Genomic DNA, 24084 nt, shown 5'->3' with positions numbered 1-24084 from the left:
GGGGTGCAGAACTCAAATTCTAGTAAGAACACCAAACTTAATGGTCTGACTGAGACTGGAGAAACCCAGGAAAGCATGGCCCCCAGATTCTCTATCAGCACATAACTAAAACAATTTCTGAGGCCAACTCTTTAGACAGGGATTGGACTGGACTGTGGGACACAAAGTGATAACTCGTGAGGAGTGTGCCTCTTAGCTCAAGTAGATACAAGAGACTAAACAGGCAGCTTCTGTCTGGAGTTGAGATGGGAAAGCAGAGAGAGCTAGGAGCTGGTTGAATGGACATGAGGAATCTGGGATGGAAAGGAGGAGTGTGCTGTCACAGTATGGGGAGAGCAATTACGGTCACATGACAATGTACGTATAAATTTTTGTATGGGAGACTAACATGAAATGTAAACTTCATTTAAACTACAACAATAAACAACAACAACAACAACAAAGACGGTGTCTAAATGCAGGTGGAATATATTCAGGGTCCTACTTTGACTTCATTGGCTTGTTTAAATTTTTTTCAGTTTCAGCTTGAACTTGCATATGAGCAACTGATAGTCTGTTCCACAGTTTGCCTCTGGCTGATAATACTGAGCTTCTACATCATCTGTTTCCATAGATGTAGTCAGTTTGATTCCTGTGTATTCCATCTGGCAAGGTCCACTTGTGTAGTCACTGTTTTCGTTTTTGAAAAAAGATATGTGCAATGAATAATTTGTTGATCTTGCAAAATTCTGCCATGCAATCTTCGGAGTTGTTTCTGTCTCCAAGCCCACATTTTCCAACTACCAATCCTTTTTCTTTGTTTCCAGCTTTCACATTTTAATCATCAGTAATTATCAATGCATCCTGATTGCATGGGTGATCAATTTCAAACTAAAGACCTTGGTGAAAATCTTCAATTTCTTTTATCTTTTCCATTAGTGGTTGTTGCATAAATTTGAATAATAGTCATTTTAACTGGTCTTTCCTGTAGGTGTATGGATATTGTCCTATTCCATACAGTATTGTACTTCAGGATAGATCTGGAAATGTTTTTGATGATGAATGGGATGCCATTCCTCTTCATTTTGTCATTCCTGCCATAGTAGACCGTATGATTGTCCCATTCAAAATGGCCAGAATGAGTCCATTTCAGCTCACTAATGCCTAGGATATTGATCTTTAGCTATTCCATTTCACTTTTGATGACTTCCAATTTTCCTAGATTCATACTTTGTACATTCCACGTTCCAATTATTAATGGATGTTTACAGCTGTTTCTTCTCATTTTTAGTTGTGCTACCTCAGCAAATGAAGGTCTCAAAAGCTTGACTCCATCCACGTCATTAATGTTGATTCCACTTTGAGAAGTCCTGTTTTGGGTGCCTTCCAACCTGAGGGGCACATCTTCTGGCACTGTATCAGTGTTCCACTGCTATTCATTAAGTTTGCACTGGCCAATTTTTTTTTCGAATTAGATTGCCAGGTTCTTCTCTTAGTCTGTCTTAGTCTGAAAGCTCTGCTGAAATCTGTCCATCGGGGTAATCCTGCTGATATTTGAAATAGCTGTGGAGTAGCTTCGAGCATTACAGCAGCATGCAAGCCACCGTAGTACGACAAACTGACAGACGAGTGGTAGTTTTTTATTTTGAATAATTCAAGGTTGTTTGAATTATTTTTACGGTAACACATACATTAAGAAATTGATGACTTAAGAAAAACATTTAAAATTACAGTTAAAATTCTGACATATAAATGTTTTCAGGTGTTTAATAATGGTGAAAATAATATGTGGTGAACATTTACTAAGTTTTCCTTTCAAAATGTGACAAATATCTAACCAATTTGTTTTTATTAAAAATTTTTGGTAGTTTTCTTGGCACATCACTTTTGCAAACAATTTGGACAATTTACAAAGGGTGGGATCCTACCGTAGAAGAGTAGTAGCAAAGTGGAGATAAGATCATAAAATGCTGCTTTTTTTTTTTTGTCTTATTAGTGCAGATGTAATTTTTATGATCTAACAGTGGAATGTTAAATTAGTAATGTAAATATAATTTAGTATGACCCTGTCCAGAGAGAGAGAGAGAAACAGAGTTTATGTTCGCGTGCACATGAACACATACTCTGAATGAATGTGTGTGTTCACTTCTGTGTGTATCAGTTTTTTAATGTGAGTTCAGGCTTCTTATAAGTTCATTTCCCATCTAAGAAATTAAAAGTCTGCATTTATAGAATACTTTTTCAGAGATTCCTGGTACAGTTCTTGAACTTTCTCCAGAATGACAGCCTTCTAACCAGAGCTCTCTTCTGACCCCTTTAGGATTTAACCCAGGAGATGGAAGTACAAGCTGATAAACTCAAATGGCTGAACAGAACTGAATTGGAAATGCTTTCAGATAAGAGTCTGAGCTTACAGGAGAGAGAGAAAATTTCAGAAAGCTTAAGAACTGTAAATACAACATGGAATAAGGTGTGCATACAGTGTTACTGTGACACCTATTTCGTAGTTATTGATCTTGTTGTCAAAGATATGGGATCTTGTAGCTGTTTTACTTTAAGTATATCCAAATATGGGCACATTTTACTTGTTTGTCTAATAGGCATCTGGAATTAACATATAAATTGAGTTCCTGATATCCACCTCCTCCTTGCACCTTAATGTACTTTTCCCACCTTGGTTAATGGAAATCATATCTTTACAACTACTTAAGTAAAAAAAAAACTTGGAGTCAGTTTTATGATATGTGGATTAGATACCTCAATTAAAAAACAGCAACCTTGAAGTCATCATCATCAAATCCTCCTTCAAAATATATACCTACTCCATAGATGGTTTGATAGATGATGGCTAGATGGTTAGATATATGATAAAGCAAATAGAGTCCAATTTAAAAATTGTAGAAGGTAGGCTGTGTATGGATGTTCCCAGTACAGTTCTTTTAACTTGTCTTAGGTTTGAAAATATTCATAAATTTGACCCCTTCTCACTCTCCCCATTGCCACTAATTTGTTTTCTTCAGCCGCTGTCATTTCTTATCTTGATTATTGAAATGACCTGCAGACTGGCTTCCCTGCTTTCTCCTTTGGCCCTTGTCAGTCTCTTCTCAACGTAGCAGCCGTAGTGATTTTGCTAAAACGCAATTCAGATCAAGTAACTTCTTTGATCAAAGCCCACTAACGGTTTTCCATCTCAGAGTAAAAGCTAAAGTTGGTACTGTGACTTATGAGACCCCTCAGGGTCTACCTTCCTGTTTTCTGTCTGACTTCATGTGCTACGCTTTCTCCCTTACACTACTTTACAGACATGTTGACCACCATTTCAAAATGCCCAGCTCAGTTTATCCGTATTCAATCAGAGCACACATATATGTTTTACACCAAGGATGCCAGTGAGTATTGTTTTGGAAAAAGACATGGTGGTCCATTTGTGAACATTATGTTAGGCAAAGACAAAGCTTCCTTTATTGTAGGGCTTTGCATAAATTCTAATATACTTAGGTGAATTATGAATGTCTAAGACCAAGCAGTGTTTATTGTGCGGAGAATTTCCACAGATGCATTTTGGGAAATACTAAGCTATTTCAAAAATTCATGCATTCATTCACTCACTTAATAGGTTTTTAGTAAACACTCACTTTATGCCAGCCACCATTTTAAGAACTGTGAATACAGCAAAGAGTATGTCACCGCTTTTCATCCAAAGAACATATTGTGGGTGAGACAAGCAGACAAGCAATGATAACATAGAGATATTCCATGGAAACTTAAAGGTGGAGCATGGACCTGGCTTTAGGGGTACTCATGGGAGGTTTTTTGGAGGATGTGAAAGCCAAACTAATTTATGAAGGATGGGTTAAGTATTGGTCAGGTGAAGAATGAAGGGAAGGGTGTTATAGGGAAGAGAAGCAGCACACGAAAGGGCCTGGAGGAGACTGAGAATGAGCATGGTGTTTTTGGGTCCTGGAGGTAAGTAAAAGGTGGAAAGACTCATGGAGACCAGATCCTGAAGGCCTCACTATACATCACAAAAAATTTGAATTCTAGTTTGAGAACAAGTCATCATCTTAAGGGCTCACCAACAAAACCAAACCCATTGCCATCGAGTTGATTCCGACTCATAGCAACCCTATAGAACAGAGTAGAACTGCCTCTTAGGGTTTCTAAGGAGTGACTGGTGGATTCGAAATGCCAACCTTTTGGTTAGCAGCCATAGCTCTTAACCACTGCGCCACCAGTGCTCCCAATATCTTGAGGGCAGTGGGCAGCCATTGGTAGGCTTTAAGCAGGGTAGAGTTAAATTTTTAAAAGACCGCTGTAGCTGTACTGTTGAGATGGATGGAGTGATTCTAAGAATAAGTAGAGAAAGATTGGCTGGAGTCTTTAGAAAAGTTTGTAGAGGGGGTGTCAGGGAACACAGAAATGAATTCAGATTTGGACATATCTGAATATCCAGTTGACAGAGAGAGCTAGACTGAAGATATGTTTTTGGGAGTTACTGGCCTCTCAAAACTCCATATCGTAAATGAAACCGTTAGAAACCATGACCCAGGAAGAGTCCAGGGTCAAGGTTAAGAAGACTCAAAATCCTCCCCTCTAGGATGTTGATATTTGATTGATGGGCAGAGAAAAGTGAGCTCGTGAGTGACACCTAGCAGAAGAGTCAGAGAGGTAGCAGTGAAGTCCAGAGTGGGTAACGTTAACATAAGTCAAGGAAGGAGTGTGGACAGTATTAAATGCTGCAGAGAGGCCACGTCAGCTAAGGACTGGTTGGCATTCTTGATAGTAGTGTCAGTGGAGTGGAAGACTCAAGCAAGATTGCAGAGGATAGTAAAGATGAGACTGTCCAGCTAGAAGCTTAGGTGTTAAGGGGAATAACAGAGGCAGAGCTATCATTTAGAATAACACTTTAAAAAATGTCATCTTTATTTATATAGTATTCTCTTCTGCTTGGTCTGATACGATAGGTATACAGAGAACTGCCCATTGCATTAAAGGAACGCATCCAGGAACCCAGTCCTGTTTCACCGACAAGGACTGCTGGTAAGATAAAATTTATTACTTTTAATTTTTTTTAATAAACATAGCAATAATTTTATGATTTTGAGTGCCATATACGAATTAGAAATAACATACTTCAAAACATCATGCAATTGTGATTTATTATTCTACTTTCAATTTTTTGAAAAGAACACTTTCTTTAAACAGAAGGCGTGGTTGACTGCCCACTGTGTGCAGATGTTCCCTCTGGTGGTGGATAATACTTTTTCCTTTTTCTGGACTAGGTGCGGCCTGGGCATCAATGGGTCCTGCTGAGAGGCAGGGGAGAGGCTGAGTGGGAATACTGGGGAATCATCTGCTGGGTACATGTGGCTTTTAAGGAAATCAGCTGTAATCTGCTATGTTAACATGTTCCTGGGATGATGACTGAAAACAAAAGGTTTAGATATCCTTGGAACAAGTGAGAGATGGAGATTTAGAAAAGTTCTCCATTCCAGGGAAGCTATTTACTGACAAATATTGCTTGCTTTTACCAGTACCAGTTTTTGTGACATTGATTCTGATTCATGGCAACCCCGTGTGTATCATAGTAGAACTGTGCTCCACAGGGTTTTCAATGGCTGATTCTTTGGAAGTAGATCGCCAGGCCTTTCTTTCAAGGCACCTCTGGGTGAACTCAAGCCTTTAATCTTTTGATTAGCGGCCAAGCAAGTTAACCATTTGCTCTACCACTGAAGGACTCCTTTGGCCTCACATACCCCTTGAAAGGGCCTCTAGGAACCCCATTGGTCCTCAGATCTTACTTTGAGAACCTCTGATCTATGAATATAGAGTATCTCATTTTAATTTGCATTTCTTCAGTTACCAGTGAGGGTGAACATTTTTTCATGTTTATTGGCTTCCTTGTTTTGTCTTCTGTGAATTGTCTATTGATATTTTGGAGTTTTTTTTTTCTAAGTATTTTGGTTACTATTTCTTTATCCGCAGCGTGCATTGCAGATACATTTTCCCTCAATTGGTGGCTTTTAAAATCTTTGTTTATGGTGTCTTTTACAGAATTCTCAAACAGTAATGGTTTATTAATAGTTTACCTTTATTTGTTTTTTACTTCAGAGCTCCTTTAGTCGTCTGAAGCTATAAAAAAATTCTTCCATATTTTCTACTAGCATTGTTACAATTTTGGTATTTTATGTGTGGGTCTTTAATCCCACAAGAACTAATTTTTGCATGGTGAGTGTGAGGTCAAAATCTGTTCCATCGACTCCCCCCTCCCGCCATGAGTCACCACTTTTCCCAGTATCATTTATTGAACAGTAGATTCTTCCTCAACTGATCTACGATGTGCCTCTGCCAAGTGTCAGGTTGGACTGTCTGGGTTCGTAATGTAGCCATTTAATTATCACAACTAAGGAATGCAGTGTCATATTTGGTAGGGTATATTTCTCTACCAAAAATGGATTTTTTTTTTTTTTTTTACTGTTATTGGCCCGTTGCTCTTCTATATTAATTTTAAAATCAGAAATTTGAATATATGTGTTTGTCTAGTTACATATACACATACCTGTTGAGATTTTAATTAGAATTGCACTGAATTTATGGACTGACTTATGTGTTTAGAAAACTGTTTTAGCCTCACCTTATATACTGTATGCCAAAGTAGATTCCAGGTGGATATAAAATTAACTATGTCTTGTATCAAGACAAAAGAAAAACAACAGCCTCCCTTTATTAACAAATAAGCAAACAAAAAACCAAAAAAACCTAAAGAAAAAAAAAGGTCATCAAATCATTGGAGAAGACAAGAGTTTCTAACTTGAAAGTCCTAGGGGAACAATCTCCAAATGCAGATTTATGGATTTGATCACTCCAAGTTTGTGAACATCTATATGTGAAAAAGAAAACGCCACATTAAAAAATTCCCAAGTTGTTTTCAGCAATATGGCACGTGTTTATCTTTCTGTATAAGAGTTAATCTAAATTAATAAGGAAGCAGATAAAGAATGCAGACAGTTAAAAATTATACCTTATTTGGTTAATAAACGTGAAAAATATTCACCTTTTCTACTAATCAAAAACCGTTAAGTGAAAACAGTAGTGAAAAATGTGTGTTTATCCATCGAGATAGAATATTGTTGGTGTAGATGCAGGATGTTTATCAGTTTCACATGCTACTGCTGGAAATCTAAATTGGTACAACTTTTAGGGAAAGCAATTTGGCAGTGACTATTAAAAACATTCATTTTTAAAATATTTTCTGACCCAGTAATACCACTTTGAGAAATTTATACTAAGGTAGCGATCAGAAATATGCAAAAATACAAAAAGATACTCCTTGCAAGTTTTTTTTTAAAACAATATTTCAGAAGCAAGCTAGATATCAGGCTTATGAAAAGGGTTCAATAAAAGTTAGTGAACATATCCATGGAATATTAATAGGTATTCACAGTGCTGTTTCCTAAGAATGAATAATGCTCATGTTATAAAGGAAAATGAAAATAGAATAGAAAATTATGAGTAAGTTGGCTTCATAATTAAGAAAAAAAATTAAAAAAATAAAGTAACACTCCTAATTTTCTCATGGTTGACCTATTGCATATTTTATTTTAATTTCTCTTTGTAGAAATTATCAGTGTTTGTTACTTCTGCTATATTGCTGCCCGAGGATATTGTGAGATTTTTTGTTTATTGGCTTTCTGGCTACTAAAGACATAGATACTACAGGAAATACCATAGCCATTTCATTGTGGAAAAATAAAAAACTTCAGTTTTTTTTACTTAATTTTACTTAAATACACACATATATCACCATTGCACCCCCACAATCAAAATATCCTGTTGCTTTGTTAATATTTTGCTGTATTTTTTATTTCAGCTCCTCCTAGTGTCCAAAAGGTGGTGCTAGTATCATCTACGCCAGATATTCCTGTTCAGTCTCATCGGACTTCAGAAATTTCAATTCCTGCTGATCTGGATAAAACTATAACAGAACTAGCTGACTGGCTGGTATTGATTGACCAGATGCTGAAGTCCAACATTGTCACTGTCGGGGATATAGAAGAGATCAATAAGACAGTTTCCAGAATGAAAGTAGGTGCATAGTGTAAAGCCTCGTGTGGAAGCTCTGTAACACAGAGAGAGAGAGACAAGATCAATATGGATCCCTTTTGTCTATTCTAAACTATGAAAGAATGAGGTTTAATTTTTTTTTTCTTTTAAACAGCCGTCTGGGCTAACCCTGAAGAATAAAGTTTTTCTTGCATTTGTACTGTGGTGGTAAGATCAGATGGATTTACCACCTTAAGCTGTAGACTCTGTATTTTTAAAAGCTCAACTGATGCCCTAAAGCTAGGTACATTAGTGTAAATGTAAACTAGTGTTACAGTTAACCTTAAGTGTGATGTAGGATAATTTCCTGAAGTGCCTTTTCAACTTATACGCCTATTTCATAAAGAACTTATTTGTTAATTTGTATCATCTTAGCCACAGGCTTGGTGTTTCCGTTGGTAGCTGGTGTTGAGTCAGCACCAGACTGATGGGGACTCTGTACAATGACATCAGACCAGTGTGATCCATGGGGTTTTAACTGGCTGATTTTTGGAAGTAGCTTGCCAGGCCTTTTTTCCTAGTTTGTCTTAGTCTAGAACATCTCTTGAAATCTGTTCATCATCACAGCAACACACAAGCCTCCACTGGCAGATGGGTGGTAGCTGCACATGAGGCGCATTGATTAGGAATCAAACCCGAGTCTTGTGCTTATATGTTTAATTAGAAATCTCCCGACTGTAATTGAATATTATACATGTGTCATTGACTATTAATTTGTAAAGCTCTTATTTCATGTAGTGTATGCTAGGTTCTGGGCTGTGTATGGTATGCGGATACTGAAAAGATAGAAATTGGGAGTGCACAGTAAGATAATAATAGGAGCTATACTAACTTTATTGTTTACTGTGTGCTGGGCATTTTTCTAAGGGTTTTGCATGTATTGTCTCATTCACTTGTTCAACAGTCTTGTGAGGCAGGTACTGCTTTTATCCCCAGATTACACATAACTAACACTGGGCAGAGGCGCTGAGCTCCTGTAAGTAGATGGGTTGCTGTAGTGAGGCAGAATGTAATAGAAGCCATAGGCAAGGTGTTAGGGCAGTTAAAATGAGGAAGAGAATTACTTCTGGAGATGAGTGAATGGCATTCTTGGTATAGGGAATGGAGTGAATAAAGACACAAGTTGGGGGAAGTGTGAGGGATGTTAGGTTCAACATTTGGGCAATAAGGAAGTCTAATGAGAACCAAGCCAGGAAAACAGCTCAGGTTCACTTTGTGAAGGAGTTGTAAACCACGCAAAGCCTTTTGGACTTTAGTCTGTAAACAATTGGCAATCATCTTTTTTATTTTCTTTTCATTTTTTTGTTTGTTTGTTTTAATTTGATCTGGAGACGAATGATAACAATGCTCTGGCAATAGTGCATATGGATGGACTTGGTGGGGGGCAAGATACTTACAGCAAGAAGAGCCCTCTCTGAGTGACTAAGATGGTGCTGTTGCTGCTAGTGGAAATGGGGACTAGAAGGAATAGAGTGTGGATAAGAGTGTTTGGGTGGTTTCGTTTTGGACAGGTTGTGTTGAGGAGCCCTTTTGCCATTTAGAAGGAAGTGAGTAGCATTCATTGAGATGTAGCCCTGGGATTCAGGATTGGAAGTTGTGAATAATCCATTTACAGATAATACTTGAAACTGTTATGAGTGACTAGAGTCTACAAAATTAGAGAATTCATAACGAGGAAGGACTGTGAAGAGAATCTTTGCAACACCATTTGTGTTTACTGTAAATTGGGTTTTCTAATCTTTATGGCTGTTTATTAGCTCTTTACTTAAAACACACTGTTTTCCTGATACTGTTGACAGTTCTTCCATTCGTTATCCAGTACTAAGAGACACAAAATATCTAAAGTGTCAGTTTTTCATGTCTAAGATCATGTGATTTGGACTTATTCAAATGAGCACTTTTCTGATAGCTAATACCAGTCCCTGGAGCCCTGGTGACATAGTGTTTAAGAGCTCGGCTGCTAACTAAAAGATTGGCAATTTGAATCCACCAGCTGCTCCTTGGAAACCCTATGGGACAGTTCTATTGTGACCTATAGGGTTGCTATGAGTTGGAATCAACTCGACAGCAGTGGATTTGTTTTGTTTTGTTTTATACCAGTCCACAGAGGGGGTATTAGTTTGCGTTCATAGCTGATGTGGAACAAGTATTCAGGCCATCAGCAGCCACAATAACTACTTATGTCCTCAGAGTATTTTTTAGTTTTAAAAGTGATTTTCATCATATATTTTCCTCAGACTTGATATATGTGAGCTGGGAGTATTGTTTCTTCTTGAGAAAACTGAAACACAGTGTGGTGAAGTACTTCACCTGTGACCAGGTGATACATGAGAGAGCTGAGATTTGATCTCAGTACTTCAGGCTCTAAAGCACACACTCTTTCTGGGCCACATTGCTAATGCCTCACTGTAGCTAATAGGAGGAAAACAACAACGATAATGGCCAAAACCATGATAATTTTGATGTCAGCAGTGCAAATTTTGCTTAGTATTCTTGTCCTATGGCTTATTGATATAATCTCAATAAACATTTCTTCTTAACAGATCACAAAAGCTGACTTGGAACAGCGCCGTCCTCAACTGGATTATGTTTTTACATTGGCACAGAATTTGAAAAATAAAGCTTCCAGTTCTGATGTGAGAACAGCCATCACAGAAAAATGTAAGTTAAACAAACAAGCAAACTAAACCACATCATAGTCCACTTTCTCTGAAAATGGGAACACACATTTTCAAAGACTATTCAATTAAAAATTAATATTATTTCATACTCTTAATTTTAAACAATGACTTTCTCTTATTTTCAGATGTTTTATTTTTTGTGAACATTGTGACAATTCCCTTGTGAATTTCTTGAAGTGTTAGCATCATTATTTTTAAGTAGTTACTTATACACTGGATTTTTTTTCTCCTAAGTTAGAATTTGTTTTAAAGGAACCAAAGAAACAAAAGTTAAAGAAACTCACAGGAATGCAAATCCATTCTTCTGTTCTGATTTTTTCGCCACAACCTGATCTTACCGTGTCCTTCAACTCATAGTCTCAAAATTCATTGATTCATTCCACAGATGTTTATTGAACAACTACTGCATGCCTGTATGCCTGGCATTAATGTGGGGATACTTTAGTTAACAACAAGGAGCTCTGGTTGCACAGTGGTTAAAGTGCTTGATTGCTAACAGAAAGGTCTGCAGTTCGAACCCACAAGCTGCTCCACAGGAGAAAGATGTGGCAGTCTGCTTCCATAAAGATTTACTGCCTTGGAAACCCTATGAGTAGTTCTACTCTGTCCTGTAGGGTCATTATGAATTGGAATCCACTTGACTGCAGTGTGTTTGGGTTGTTTTTGGTTGGTTAATAACAAAATAAAGCAAACAAAAAATAGATAATTGAAACAATAACAACAAAGATCCCTGAGTGTCTGTGAAATCTGTGTAGTGTACAAAACAAAGTCTGACCTCTCAAGAGTGGCAGTTAGGAACTGTCACAATCCCCCCCGACTTGCTTTCATCATCTTCTCTCTCACTATAGCCCTTGGCCCCATCTGTAACTGTTCTGCACCATATCTACTCTTTAAAATGTCCTGACATTTCCTGGCCTTCTTACCTTTCTCTGCGTTATTTCTTTCCAGCAGCTAAAATGTCACCCCCTGTGTGGAGTTTCCGCCACCCTCTTCCGGTCCCTGGCAAACTGAATTTTCTATCTTTAGTCCCTGCTGTGAACTTGCTGATTTTTTTTTCCTGTAACTCCATTGTAAATCTCATAGCTACTTTAATTGTCTGTCCCCTCCATTGGCTGTTAATATTCACCTTCCTGTCCCTAGGACCTTCCACAGTGCTTTGTACAAATTAGTTACTTAATAAATATTTGTGGCAGAGTGAAAACTGGAAGAATAAATATTTGTGGGTAATATTTGTAACCTTTCTGAAGGCAAGAAAGTCAGCTATTCCCCCGTATTTAGATAGCACAATAGATGTGGTAGCAGCAAGATTATTATATGAGATAAGTTAGCAAAGAACTTTTAGCATCTGAAATTTTTGGTTTATTTTTACTAAATAAGGCATTTTTCGTCTTTCTCCCTCTTTTTGTTACTTGATTGACTGTGCCTATTAGGAAACTCTGGAGCAATTCCGTTTCTCCCCGCGCAGCAAGGGGGTATCTCTGCTTTAATGATGCCAGACTATTTACAAAGCCATCACTGTTTTGCTCTTTTCTTCTGGATCTTTTATTTTCTCCCATCGTCTTTCTGTTTGTCCAACACTTCTTTTAAGGTGTTATACAAGACTTCCCTTCTCCTGAATATTTTCCCTTTCCAATTCAGTTCTCTCTCTGTTGTTTTCTCGCCTGTATTTGTTTTTTCTTTCTGTGTCTGTGTATGTACAGATTACATAGATATAGTCCTTACTCAATATATGTAAAACCATGCTTGCTGGGGTGTACTACTGTGTCACTTGTTTTTAGCACTTACTCATAGTGATTTGGATAATTTGCTTTTTTATGATAAGCCTCTTCTGATATTTGCTGTTGTTTGATGTCTTTCGTTTTATTTGTTCGATACTAAATGATTCTATTAAGTTCTAGATGGCCATAAGTATTCTATGTCATTTTTTTTCCACTGGCAAGTAGATAATTTTGATAGTTTAGTCTTCTCTTTTTTTAAGTTAAAACTTAAGCAGTTTATTTAAAGAATTCACCAAGATAACATAAAGTAGATAATTTCATTGAACAATTTTTAAGAATTTATACACATAAGTATAATTACAGTTTTCTGAACAATATTACACCAATCGTGTTATGGTCTAATATAATCCTATATTGTCCCTAGATTGTTACCAAAATGTCCCTTTTTAACTGAATTAGAAAGTTATATTGTAGTTCTTTTGGGCCGAGTCCTTAACTGCAGTACTTCAGTCTATTCTGCATCTAAACATCTTGTTGTTAGATGCTGTCGAGTCAGGTTCAACTCATAGAGACCCTATGTACAATGGAATGAAACACTGCCTGGTTCTGCACCATCCTCACAATTGTTGTTACGCTTGAGCCCATTGTTGCAGCCACTGTGTCAGTCCATCTGGTCGAGGGTCTTCCTCTTTTTTTGCTGACCCTCTACTTTACCAAGCCTAATGTCCTTCTCCAGGGACTGGTCCCTCCTGATAACATGTCCAAAGTATGTGAGACATAGTCTCGCAATCCTTACTTCTAAGGAGCATTCTGGTTGTATTTCTTCTAAGACAGATTTGTTCGTTCTTTTGGCAGTCCATGGCATATTCAGTATTCTTCACCAACACCATAATTCAGAGGCGTCAATTCTTCTTCAGTCTTCCTTATTCATTGTCCAGCTTTTGCATGCATATGGGGCAATTGAAAACACCATGGCTAGGGTCAGGCGCACCTTAATCTTCAAGGTGACATCTTGGCTTTTTAACACTTTAAAGAGGTCTTTTGCAGCAGATTTGCCCAATGCAGTGCATCCTTTGATTACTGCTGTTTCTGTGGGTGTTGATTGTGAATCCAAGTAAAATGAAATCCTTAACAATTTCAATCTTTTCTCCGTTTATCATGATGTTGCTTATTGGTCCACTTGTGAGGATTTTGGTTTTCTTTATGTTGAGGTGTAATCCACACTGAAGGCTGTAGTTTCTGATTTTTATCAGTAAGTGCTTCAAGTCCTCTTCACTTTCAGCAAGCAAGGTTGTGTCATCTGCATAACGCAGGTTGTTAATGAGTCTTCCTCCAATCCTGATGCCCCATTCTTCTTCATATAGTCTAGCCTTTTGGATTATTTGCTCAGCATATAGGTTGAATAAGTATGGGGAAAGGATACAACCCTGACACATACCTTTCTGACTTTATCCATGCAGTATCCCCTTGTTCTGTTCTAACGACTGCCTCTTGACCTATGTACAGGTTCCTCATGAGCACAATTAAGTGTTTGGAATTCCCATTCTTTGCAATGTTATCCATAATTTGTTATGATCCACACAGTCGAATGCCTTTGCATAGTCAATAAACACAGGTAAACATCTTTCTGGTATTCTCTGCTTTCAGCCAGGATCCATCTGACATCAGTAATGATATTTCTGGTTCCAAGTCCTCTTCCGAATCTGGCTTGAATTTCCGGCAGTTCCCTATCGATGTTCTGCTGCAGCTGCTTTTGAATGATCTTCAACCAAATTTTACTTGTGTGTGATATTGATGATATTGTTTGATAATTTCCTCATTCTGTTGGATCACCTTTCTTTGGAATAGGTATAAAATAAATATGGATCTCTTCCAGTCGGTTGGCCAGGTAGCTGTCTTCCAAATTTTTTGGCATAGACAAGTGAGCACTTGCAGCACTGCATCCGTTTGTCGGAACATCTCAATTGGTATTCCGTCAGTTCTCAGAGCCTTGTTTTTTTGCCAGTGCCTTCCGTGAAGCTTGGACCTGTTCCTTCAGTACCATTGGTTCCTGATGATATGCAACCAATTCTTTTTGGTATAGGGAATCTGTGTATTCTTTCCATCTTCTTTTGATGCTTCCTACGTCGTCTAATATTTTCCCAGTAGCATCCTTCAATATTGCCACTCGAGGCTTGAATTTGTTCTTCAGTTCTTTCAGCTTGAGAAATGCAGAGTTTGTTCTTCTCTTTTGGTTTTCTATCTCCAGCTCTTTACACGTGTTGTTATAATACTTTACGTTGTCTTCTCGAGCCGCCATTTGAAATCTTCTGTTCAGCTCTTTTACTTCATCATTTCTTCCTTTCTGCATTGTCTAGCAGCTATTTTTAATCTTCCATCTTCTTATTATCAATGGATTCTTGCACATATTCAAAGTTATTGTTTACTGATGCATTAGAAGATCCGGAATTGCCCCTTAAGTAATTAATCAACAGTTTACATTTCTTCAGCTCTGTCTGTCATTTTCTTCATGTGAAAAGTAGAGAAAAGAGAGGAGAGGAGAAAGGGGGTGAGGGAAAGAAGCAGGGAGGAAAAGATATTATTGAATTTTTATAGTGAAAAACTGCTGACTACATAGAATCTGCGTTTCTTTAGTGTTTCTCTTGGGTTTGAATTATAAAATACTTTTGCTTTTAGAAAGGTTTCATGTTAGAGTAAAGCAAATGTGAAAAGTATTCTTAGTTTGTTTTTTCTTTTAAATCAAGACTGCCTTAGAGAATCTTCTTTTAGGATGACAGATGACTATGTCTACATCTTAAAGTCTGTCATAAAGTACTCTTAACTCTATCTTCATCAAACTAGATTTGATACATAAAAAAAGTAGGTAGGAAATGATTTTCTTTGTAATTTTTCTTTTGCTTTCTCAGTTTACAGTGGCAGATCATTTTATTGTGAGATGTTTTAGTGCATTTAAAATAGAGTTCAGTCTAAGATTTTTCTCTCAAGCAAGGGTTCAGAAATGTATCAGTTTGTATAGTGTGGCAGACATGCCTCAGAATTCCTTTAAAATGTATGTGTCAACTTACCAGCTTTCTCTTTTGTATTTATAGGCTTACTTATGGTAAGTTTGATAGTCAGTTATTTTTCCTTTCCTGGTATTTATTTTTGAGATTTATTTTTCATACTCTTTCCCCCCTCCCCACAGTGGAAAAGGTCCAGAGCCAGTGGGACAGCACTCAGCATGGCGTGCAGTCCCGGCAGCAGCAACTGGAGGACATGATCATGGATAGTCTGCAGTGGGATGACCACCGGGAAGAGATGGAGGAGCTTATGAGGAAGTATGAGGCTCAGCTCTATATTCTTCAGCAAGCCCGCAGGGATCCACTTATCAAACAGATTTCTGATAACCAGGTAAGACTCATTAGATATTTTCTGGTAATATCATTTGGTTGGATGTACATTTTTCTTTTTTTCCTTTTGTTAACTATAATTTTTAAGAACCTGGCATGATGTTTTCCCAAGTTCTTAGAATACATATTGAAATTTATGTGAAGTATTTGACCAAGATTATTTGAAAAAAATTTGGAGGTATAACACACAGAGTTGTGCATACATATTAAATGTTTAGCTTGCTGATTTTTTTGCAAACTGAACACACCTGTGCAACCAACATCTAGAAAGAGAACATTATCAGCATCTCTGGAACCCTCAATTTACTCCCCTCCTTGCCTATCCTGAAGACTCTTTTTATTTATAAAAATTTCTGAGACTTTCATTCCAGGGCTACTGTAGTGAACAAATCAGGTAATTAGTTTAATTGTTTTTAATACCTTTCTTACCAAGCCATTTTATTCAATAAGATAATGGCAGGTACCTTTTTTGTGATTGGTTTAATTATAGAGTTGACATGTGAAACAATTAAGGTGTTTTTAAAGTGCTATTTTAAATTCTCTACAGTTTTAGAAAATATTCTTGAATTGAAAGTTATGGTTGTTATGTTATATTTTAGTATAAAGTAGTTATATGCCCTTTGGATACCCTAAGATGAAAGTGTTCGTTTTTGGAGAATATAATAAAGAATATCTGAAACAAAAAAATCCTGAACATGTTACTATTCTCCACAAATATAAACTTTCCATGTTTGCAATTTAAAAAGCACGTGGCCAGGTATGCTGGTTTCCTGGATCATTCTCTGTGTTTATGAAACCTGCTGACTGTTTTCATTAAATAACTAAAAACTAATAGTCAGCAAAGCCCCTGGAGACTTAACTTGAGAATATAATCAAAAGTGGTATCAAAGTTTAAATGACCATATTCAGAATATTCTTTTCTAATCAACAGTATAGTTCTTATTTTTGGAAACATTAGGGTGAATTCTTCTGCCAGTTGCTACAGAAAAGCATTATAGGAATAGTCTCTTGTAGATTAGATTTCAGGGGGAGTATCCTGATCCAGTGACTCAGAGATTGAAGACATGTATCAAGGAACCAACACCTACCAACATACTCAGCCTCGGTTTAGCTATTCAAACTAACTCTTAGTAAAGCTGCCTGGCTGCTTGATCCATCTCAGCAGTTAACTTTGTAAACATACACAGTGATTCAGGGACAATGGATGGAAGACTTCCCTGTTGTCAGCCCTTCCCGTTTCTCCAAGCACATATAGAGGAACTCTACAGTAAGTTCCTACCACCTCTCTGTCAGATTATCAGGGAGGATCCCAAAGAAGGGGCTGTATGCTAATCTCGATAACCCTCTCACTTTCCCTTTAGAGCCTTTTGTTCTTCTGGTTCTCAGTCCTTCTGGGACTTGTTTTAATTTCTTCTTTCGGTTAAAGAACTAGATGGAGAGCAATCTCCTTTGAATGTTAGCTGATACCAACATTGGATAATAGCCCACTAAATAGTGTTTATCTTTTTATAGTAGGCTTTACCAAATAAAAACAATTATAAATCCAAATATAGGAATATCCTGTGATAGAATTGCAATTACAAGTGGTAGGGAAGATATTTCCAGTTGTCTCTATTTCATAACACATAGTTGATTACTTCTACCACCTGTCTGTCAGTTTGTTGTACTGTGGTGGCTTGCATGTTGCTATGATGCTGGAAGCTATATCACCAGTATGTCAAATTCCAGTAGGGTCACCCATGGTGGACAGGTTTCAGTGGAGCTTCCAGACTAAGACAGAATAGGAAGAAAATTCTGGAAATCTATTTCTGATTTCAAATTAGTCAATGGAAACCCTATAGATCACAATAGAACATTGTTCAGTTTAGTGCCGGAAGATGAGCTCCTAGATTGGAAGTCACTACAATATCTGCAGCAATGAACTCAAACCTACCAAAAATCATGAAGATGGCACAGGACCAGAGTTTTGTTCTGTTATACAAAAGATCGCCATGAGTCGGTGCTGACTCAGTGGCAACTAATGACAACAACTAATAGTAAGTTTATTTCTAATTGAATGAACTTTCTGTAAGGAAGAGATGTTTAACAGAAGGAGTGGAAAAGACAAATGATTTGATGATGTAAAATATCTCAAAAGGAAAACGTGATCATCTTTTAATATCATCAGTGTACCTGATCACTTTTTTTTAGACATTTCCTTTTCACTTCCTAGAATTATTATGGTTTAGTGTACATACAAGAATTTGTCCCATGATTTGTTTTCTTTCTTTCAATATCTCTGTCTAAAACCTGTTAATTACCCCACCCCCCACCACACACTCACCGGAAGTACCAGTGTTCTGGTAATATTAGTTCCTGAGCAAGTAACTCTAACAATTACACCTGAAATTGTATCCTAGATATTGCTTCAGGAACTGGGCCTGGGTGATGGTATCGTAATGGCTTTCGACAATGTCCTGCAGAAACTGCTGGAGGAATATGGCAATGATGACACAAGGAATGTGAAGGAAACCACTGAGTACTTAAAATCATCATGGATCAATCTAAAACAAAGGTAACTCTTAAGACCCTGGCAGGTAAATGTATATTGTCAAGTGGACAATTTGATTGCTTTGGCTTTCTGATGGAACCATGCCAAATACATGACTATTAGGAGTACATTTTTATGATTTTTCTTACTATCGTGGTGTACTAAGTTGATATTATCATACTTAGTATGGAATGTATATTTATACAGTATCTACTTGAATGGAATTTCTACAATGATGTTTTTCTTTGAATAAGTCTAAACCTTGCCATTTATTCTTTTATGTGTTGTGAGTTTCTAATACCTCTCTGTATTTCCTAGAATCCTTTTGGTAGTGCTCTGATGGTAAGGAACCCTTAGGTATTTATATTGGGTAATATTATCCCTAATGTATAAAAATGTGCTATTTGTCTGGAACACATCAGCTGAGAATCAGACAAAGTTGGACCCAAGGCTAGGCCCCTGCAATGAGCGATGTGTATTTGGGGCCTCAACTAGTTTATTATCTTTCCTTTCCACTACTCTATCTCGTCAGTCTATTTGAAACAGTCTAAAATAGCATAGGTGTTTATAAGGGAGATTTTTCTGTCACTCGAACACCTAGGATTTAGAAACTGTAAACAGTAGTTAGCATCTCTTTAAGTTTGCATATTTATGTTCATTATCAGTAAAAAAGTGTCTACTTCATGCATAGTACTGGGAATGCCCGTGTCTGAGTGAAATTATGATTTCACTCACATCTTTATATATTCAAATGCTGACTGCCTGAAAGCTAATTTGATACCTAAACACATTTTGCAGTGCGTAAGATGGATAATATTAGAATACTTTATGGTATATATTACTGGTTATCAAGTGTGACTAAACATAGAGTAATAATTTGATGTGGAGATGTTTTATACATTTTTTTAAATGTTATGTTTAGGTAGCATCTCTAAAACAGATTTTTAAAAACTAAAAGAGGAGAATTATGAGATCAGTATGTCAGTGTGTCAGTTTGAATGTGTAGCTAGACATGCCTAGGATACTGGAAGGAATAAGACCACAGTAGCAAATATAACCCCCATGCATCTGTCAGTTTGTTGTGCTGTGGGGGCTTGCGTGTTGTTCTGATGCTGGAAGCTGTGCCACCGGTATTCAAATACCAGCAGGGTCACTGTGACAGGTTTCAGCTGAGCTTCCAGACTAACACAGACTAGGAAGGAGGACCTGGCGGTCTGCTTCTGAAAACAATTACCCAGCGAAAACCTTATGAGTAGCAGTGAAACATTGTCTGACATAGAGCCAGAAGATGAGCCCCACAGATTGGAAAGCACTCAAAGACGACTGGGGAAGAGCTGTCTCCTTAAAGTAGGGTTGACCTTCGTGACATGGATGGAGTTAAGCTTTCGGGACCTTCATTTGCTGATGTGGCACAATTCAAAATGAGAAGAAACAGCTGCAAGCATCCATGTATGAATCCAGAATAATTGGAAATCATCAAAAATGAAATGGAACATATAAACATCAATATCCTAGGCACTAGTGAGCTGAAATGGACTGGTATTGACCATTTTGAATCAGACAATCGTATAGTCTACTATGCTGAGAATGACAACTTGAAGAGTAATGACATTGCATTCACCATCAAAAAGAACATTTCAAAATCTAACCTGAAGTGCAACACTGTCAGTGATAGGATAATATCCATACGCCTACAGGAAAAGACAAGTTGATGCAACTGTTATACAAATTTATGCACCAACCACTAAGGCCAAAGATGAAGAAATTGAAGATTTTTATCAACTTCTGCAGTCTGAAATTGAACAAACATGCAATCAGAATGCATTGATAATTACTGGTGATTGGAATGTGAAAGTTGGAAACAAAGAAAAAGGATCAGTAGTTGGAAAACACGGCCTTGGTGATAGAAATGGTATGGGAGATCGCATGTAGAATTTTGCAAGACTTCTTCGTTGCAAATACCTTTTTTCAACAACTTAAACGTGACTATACACGTGGACCTTGCCAGATGGACTGCACAGGAATCAAAACGACTGTGTCTGTGGAAAGAGATGATGGAAAAGCTAAATATCATCAGTCAGAACAAGGCCAGGGACCGACTGTGGAACGGGCCATTTATTGCTCTTATGCAAGCTCAAGTCAAAGCTGAAGAAAATTAGAAGAAGTTCATGAGAGCCAAAGTACAACCTTGAGTATATCCTACTGAAATTAGAGACCATCTCAAGAATAGATGTGACGCACTGAACACTATTGACTGAAGATCAGACAAGTTGTGGAATGACATCAAGGACATCATAGATGAAGAAAGCAAGAGGTCATTAAAAAGACAGGAAAGAAAGAAAAGAACAAAAGGGATGTCAGAAGAGACTCTGAAACTTGCTCTTGAACATCAAGTAGCTAAAGTGAATGGAAGAAATGATGAAGTAAAGAGCTGAAAAGAAGATTTCAAAAGGCAGCTTGGGAAGACAAAATCAAGTATCATAATGACATGTGCAAGGACCTGGAGTTAGAAAACCAGAAGGGAAGAATACGCCCAGCACTTCTCAAGCTGAAAGAACTGAAGAAAAAAATTCAAGCCTCGAGTTGCAATATTGAAGAGTCTATAGGGAAAATATTAAACGACGCAGGAAGCATCAAAAGAAGATGGAAGGAATACACAGGGTCACTATACCGGAATTGGTTTCGGCATTCAACCATTTCAGAAGGTAGCATATGACCATGAACCGATGGTAATAAAAGAAGAGGTCCGTGCTGCACTGAAGGCATTGGTGAAAAACAAGGCTTCATGAATTGGTGGAATACCACTTGAGATGTTTCAACAAATGTATACAGCGCTGGAAGTGCTCACTCGTCTATACCAAGAAATTTGGAAGACAGCTACCTAGCCAACAGACTGGAAGAGATCCATATTTGTGCCTATTCCAAAGGTGATCCAACTGAATGCGGAAATTATCAAACAATATCATTAATATCACATGCAAGTAAAATTTTGCTGAAGATGATTCAAAAGCGGTTGCAGCAGTACATTGACAGGAGACTGCCAGAAATTCAAGCCGGATTCAGAGGAGGACTTGTAACCAGGGATATCATTACTGATGTCAGATGGATCTTGACTGAAAGCAGAGAATACCATAAAGATGTTTACCTGTGTTTTATTGACTTGCAAAGGTATTGGACTGTATGGATCATAACAAATTATGGATAGCACTGCAAAGAATGGGAATTCCAGAACACTTAATTGTGCTCATGAGGAACCTGTACATAGGTCAAGAGGCAGTCGTTTGAAAAGAACAAGCTATTCTGTGTGGTTTAAAGTTAGGAAAGGTGTGTGTCAGGGTTGTATCCTTTCACCATACTTATTCAGTCTGTATGCTATAGTATATGAATAAGAATGGGGTATCAGGTTTGGGGGAAGACTCCTTAACAACCTGTTTTATGCAGATACACAGCCTTGCTTGCTGAGAGTGAAGAGACTTGAAGCACTTACTAATGAAGACCAAAGACCACAGCCTTCAGTATGGATTACACCTCAACATAAAAAAAAAAAAAAATCCTCAGAAGTAGACCAATAAGCAACATCATGAGAAACGGAGAAAAGATTGAAGTCATCAAGGATTTCGTTTTACTTGGATCCATAATCAACACGCATGGAAGCAGCAGTCAAGAAATCAAAGGACACATTGCATTGGGCCAATCTGCTGCAAAAAGATCTCTTTAAAGTGTTAAAAAGCAAAGACGTCACCTTGAAGAGTAAGCTGCACCTAACTCAAGCCATGGTATTTTCAATTGCCTCATATGCCTGCGAAAGCTGGACAAGGAATAAGAAAGACTGAAGAATAATTGACGCCTTTGAATTGTGATGTTGGTGAAGAATATTGAATATACCATGGACTGCCAAGAGAATGAACAAATCTGTCTTGGAAGAAGTACAAAACAGAATCCTCCCTAGAAGCAAGGATGGTGAGACTCTGTCTTACATACTTTGGACATGTTATCAGGAGGGATCAGTCCCTGGAAAAGGACGTCATGCTTTGTAAAGTAGAGGGTCAGCGAAAAAGAAGACCCTCAACAAGATGGATTGACACAGTGGGTGCAACAGTGGGCTCAAACATAACAATGATTGTGAGGGTGGCACAGGACTGGGCAATGTTTAGCTCTATTGTACGTAGGGTTGCTATGAGTCGTAACTGACTGGATGGCACCTAACAACAACAGCAAATATAGAACTACATACATAGTTAAAGGTAAAGAACTATAATATTGGTCTTTCTAGTGTTTTAATACAACTGTTTTCTTTTACTGTACCAGGTTATTTGGATAGAGTAAGTATTCCATAACTAAGGCAGGGAAGAAGGTGAATGAAAAACAGCTTTAATACTAAGAGAGATAGTCCTTAAATATACTTTATCTATATGTTTCCAAAAATTCAGTGGGTAAGAGTTATGACCGTTTTTGTTGTGAACAATACCAGAGAAATTGACCACTTACGAATGTTGGCCTGCTTCATTTAACACCTCCCATCCTTTTTTGCTTTTACTTTGTAAATATTTTAAGACAGCCTACAGCAGTAGTTAGATTAGATGGAATGGGCAATTAAAAATGAATTATATTGCAAGGTGATCTTCCATTTATCATAGCCCAGAGAACCACAGTGTTCCAGTTTCATTTTAGTTATTAGTAGTTGTCCTTATTTTTCTACTTGCATTTATTTTTGGAAATGAGTGATTATACTAATATTTAGACATGATTTCCTGGGACCTCTAAGTATATTGCTATCTGCGGAGCAGGGAGAATACAATAAAACTGCTGCTCACAGGATCCCTTTGTGAGTGACAGTGTTTCTGTGTGTTGAGGGTTTTCTCTTTTAAACACAGTGATATTTATAATTTTTCACTATTTTAAACGGAGAGCCTTCTAAATATACAAATTTTTCCTTGCCTTTTCAAACAAAGCATGTAAACCTGTGTTAAAGTTTTCATGAATTATTGGGATTATTGTTGCAAATATAGCATTGTTGTTGTTTTGTGCTGTAGGGTCGATTCCGACTCATAGTGACCCCACATGACAGAATAAGACTGCCCCATAGAATTTTCTTGGCTGTAATCTTTATGGGTATCTTGGAAGAAGTACAACCAGAATGCCCTTAGAAGGAAGGATGGCAAGACTACGTCTTACATACTTTGGACATGTTGTCTGGAGGGATCAGTCCCAGGAGAAGGACATCATGCTTGGTAAAGTAGAGGATCAGTGAAGAAAAGGAAGACCCTCAATGAGATGGATTGACACAGTGGCTGCAACAATTGGCTCAAGCATCACAATGATTGTGAGCATGGTGTAGGACCAGGAAGTATTTTGTTTTGTGGTACATAGGGTCGCTATGAGTTGGAACCGACTTGACAGCCCCTAACAACAACAACAGTCTTTATGGGAGCAGATTGCTAGGTCTTTATGGAGCCACTGGGTGGGTTTGAACTGCAAACCTTTCAGTTAGCAGCTGAGTGCTTAACTTTTTGCATCACAGTACTCCTGTGACCTTATAGTGTATCAGATTCAATGTTTCTCAACCTTTTTTTCATTAATGCCTTCCTAAAGAGGCTTTTTAGATATCCATCCACCCCCTTAGAATTTTAATTCCATGGATATACTGTATATTTCTTATGTATTATGTTTATCTGTGCTTTTAC

At 37.6% G+C, this 24084-nt stretch overlaps 1 protein-coding gene across 11 annotated transcripts in view; it reads left to right on the top strand.

Annotated features, from left to right (window-relative positions):
* The window catches only part of UTRN (utrophin), a 627344-nt gene that overhangs the window by 297788 nt on the left and 305472 nt on the right, over positions 1–24084 (top strand). For all 11 annotated transcript variants that reach the window (XM_023729352.1, XM_023729345.1, XM_004368852.2 and 8 more), the window contains 6 exons: positions 2300–2449; positions 4944–5019; positions 7850–8064; positions 10626–10743; positions 15666–15871; positions 18270–18424. In XM_023729352.1, the coding sequence (XP_023585120.1) occupies positions 2300–2449; positions 4944–5019; positions 7850–8064; positions 10626–10743; positions 15666–15871; positions 18270–18424 (920 nt within the window). The remainder of the gene's footprint in view (positions 1–2299; positions 2450–4943; positions 5020–7849; positions 8065–10625; positions 10744–15665; positions 15872–18269; positions 18425–24084) is intronic.

Source organism: Trichechus manatus, unplaced genomic scaffold (assembly GCF_000243295.1).
Source record: "Trichechus manatus latirostris isolate Lorelei unplaced genomic scaffold, TriManLat1.0 scaffold00002, whole genome shotgun sequence".
Classification (NCBI taxonomy): Eukaryota; Metazoa; Chordata; class Mammalia; order Sirenia; family Trichechidae; genus Trichechus; species Trichechus manatus.
Note: the sequence above shows the minus strand (reverse complement) of the source record. Positions and strands in the feature narration are given on the sequence as shown.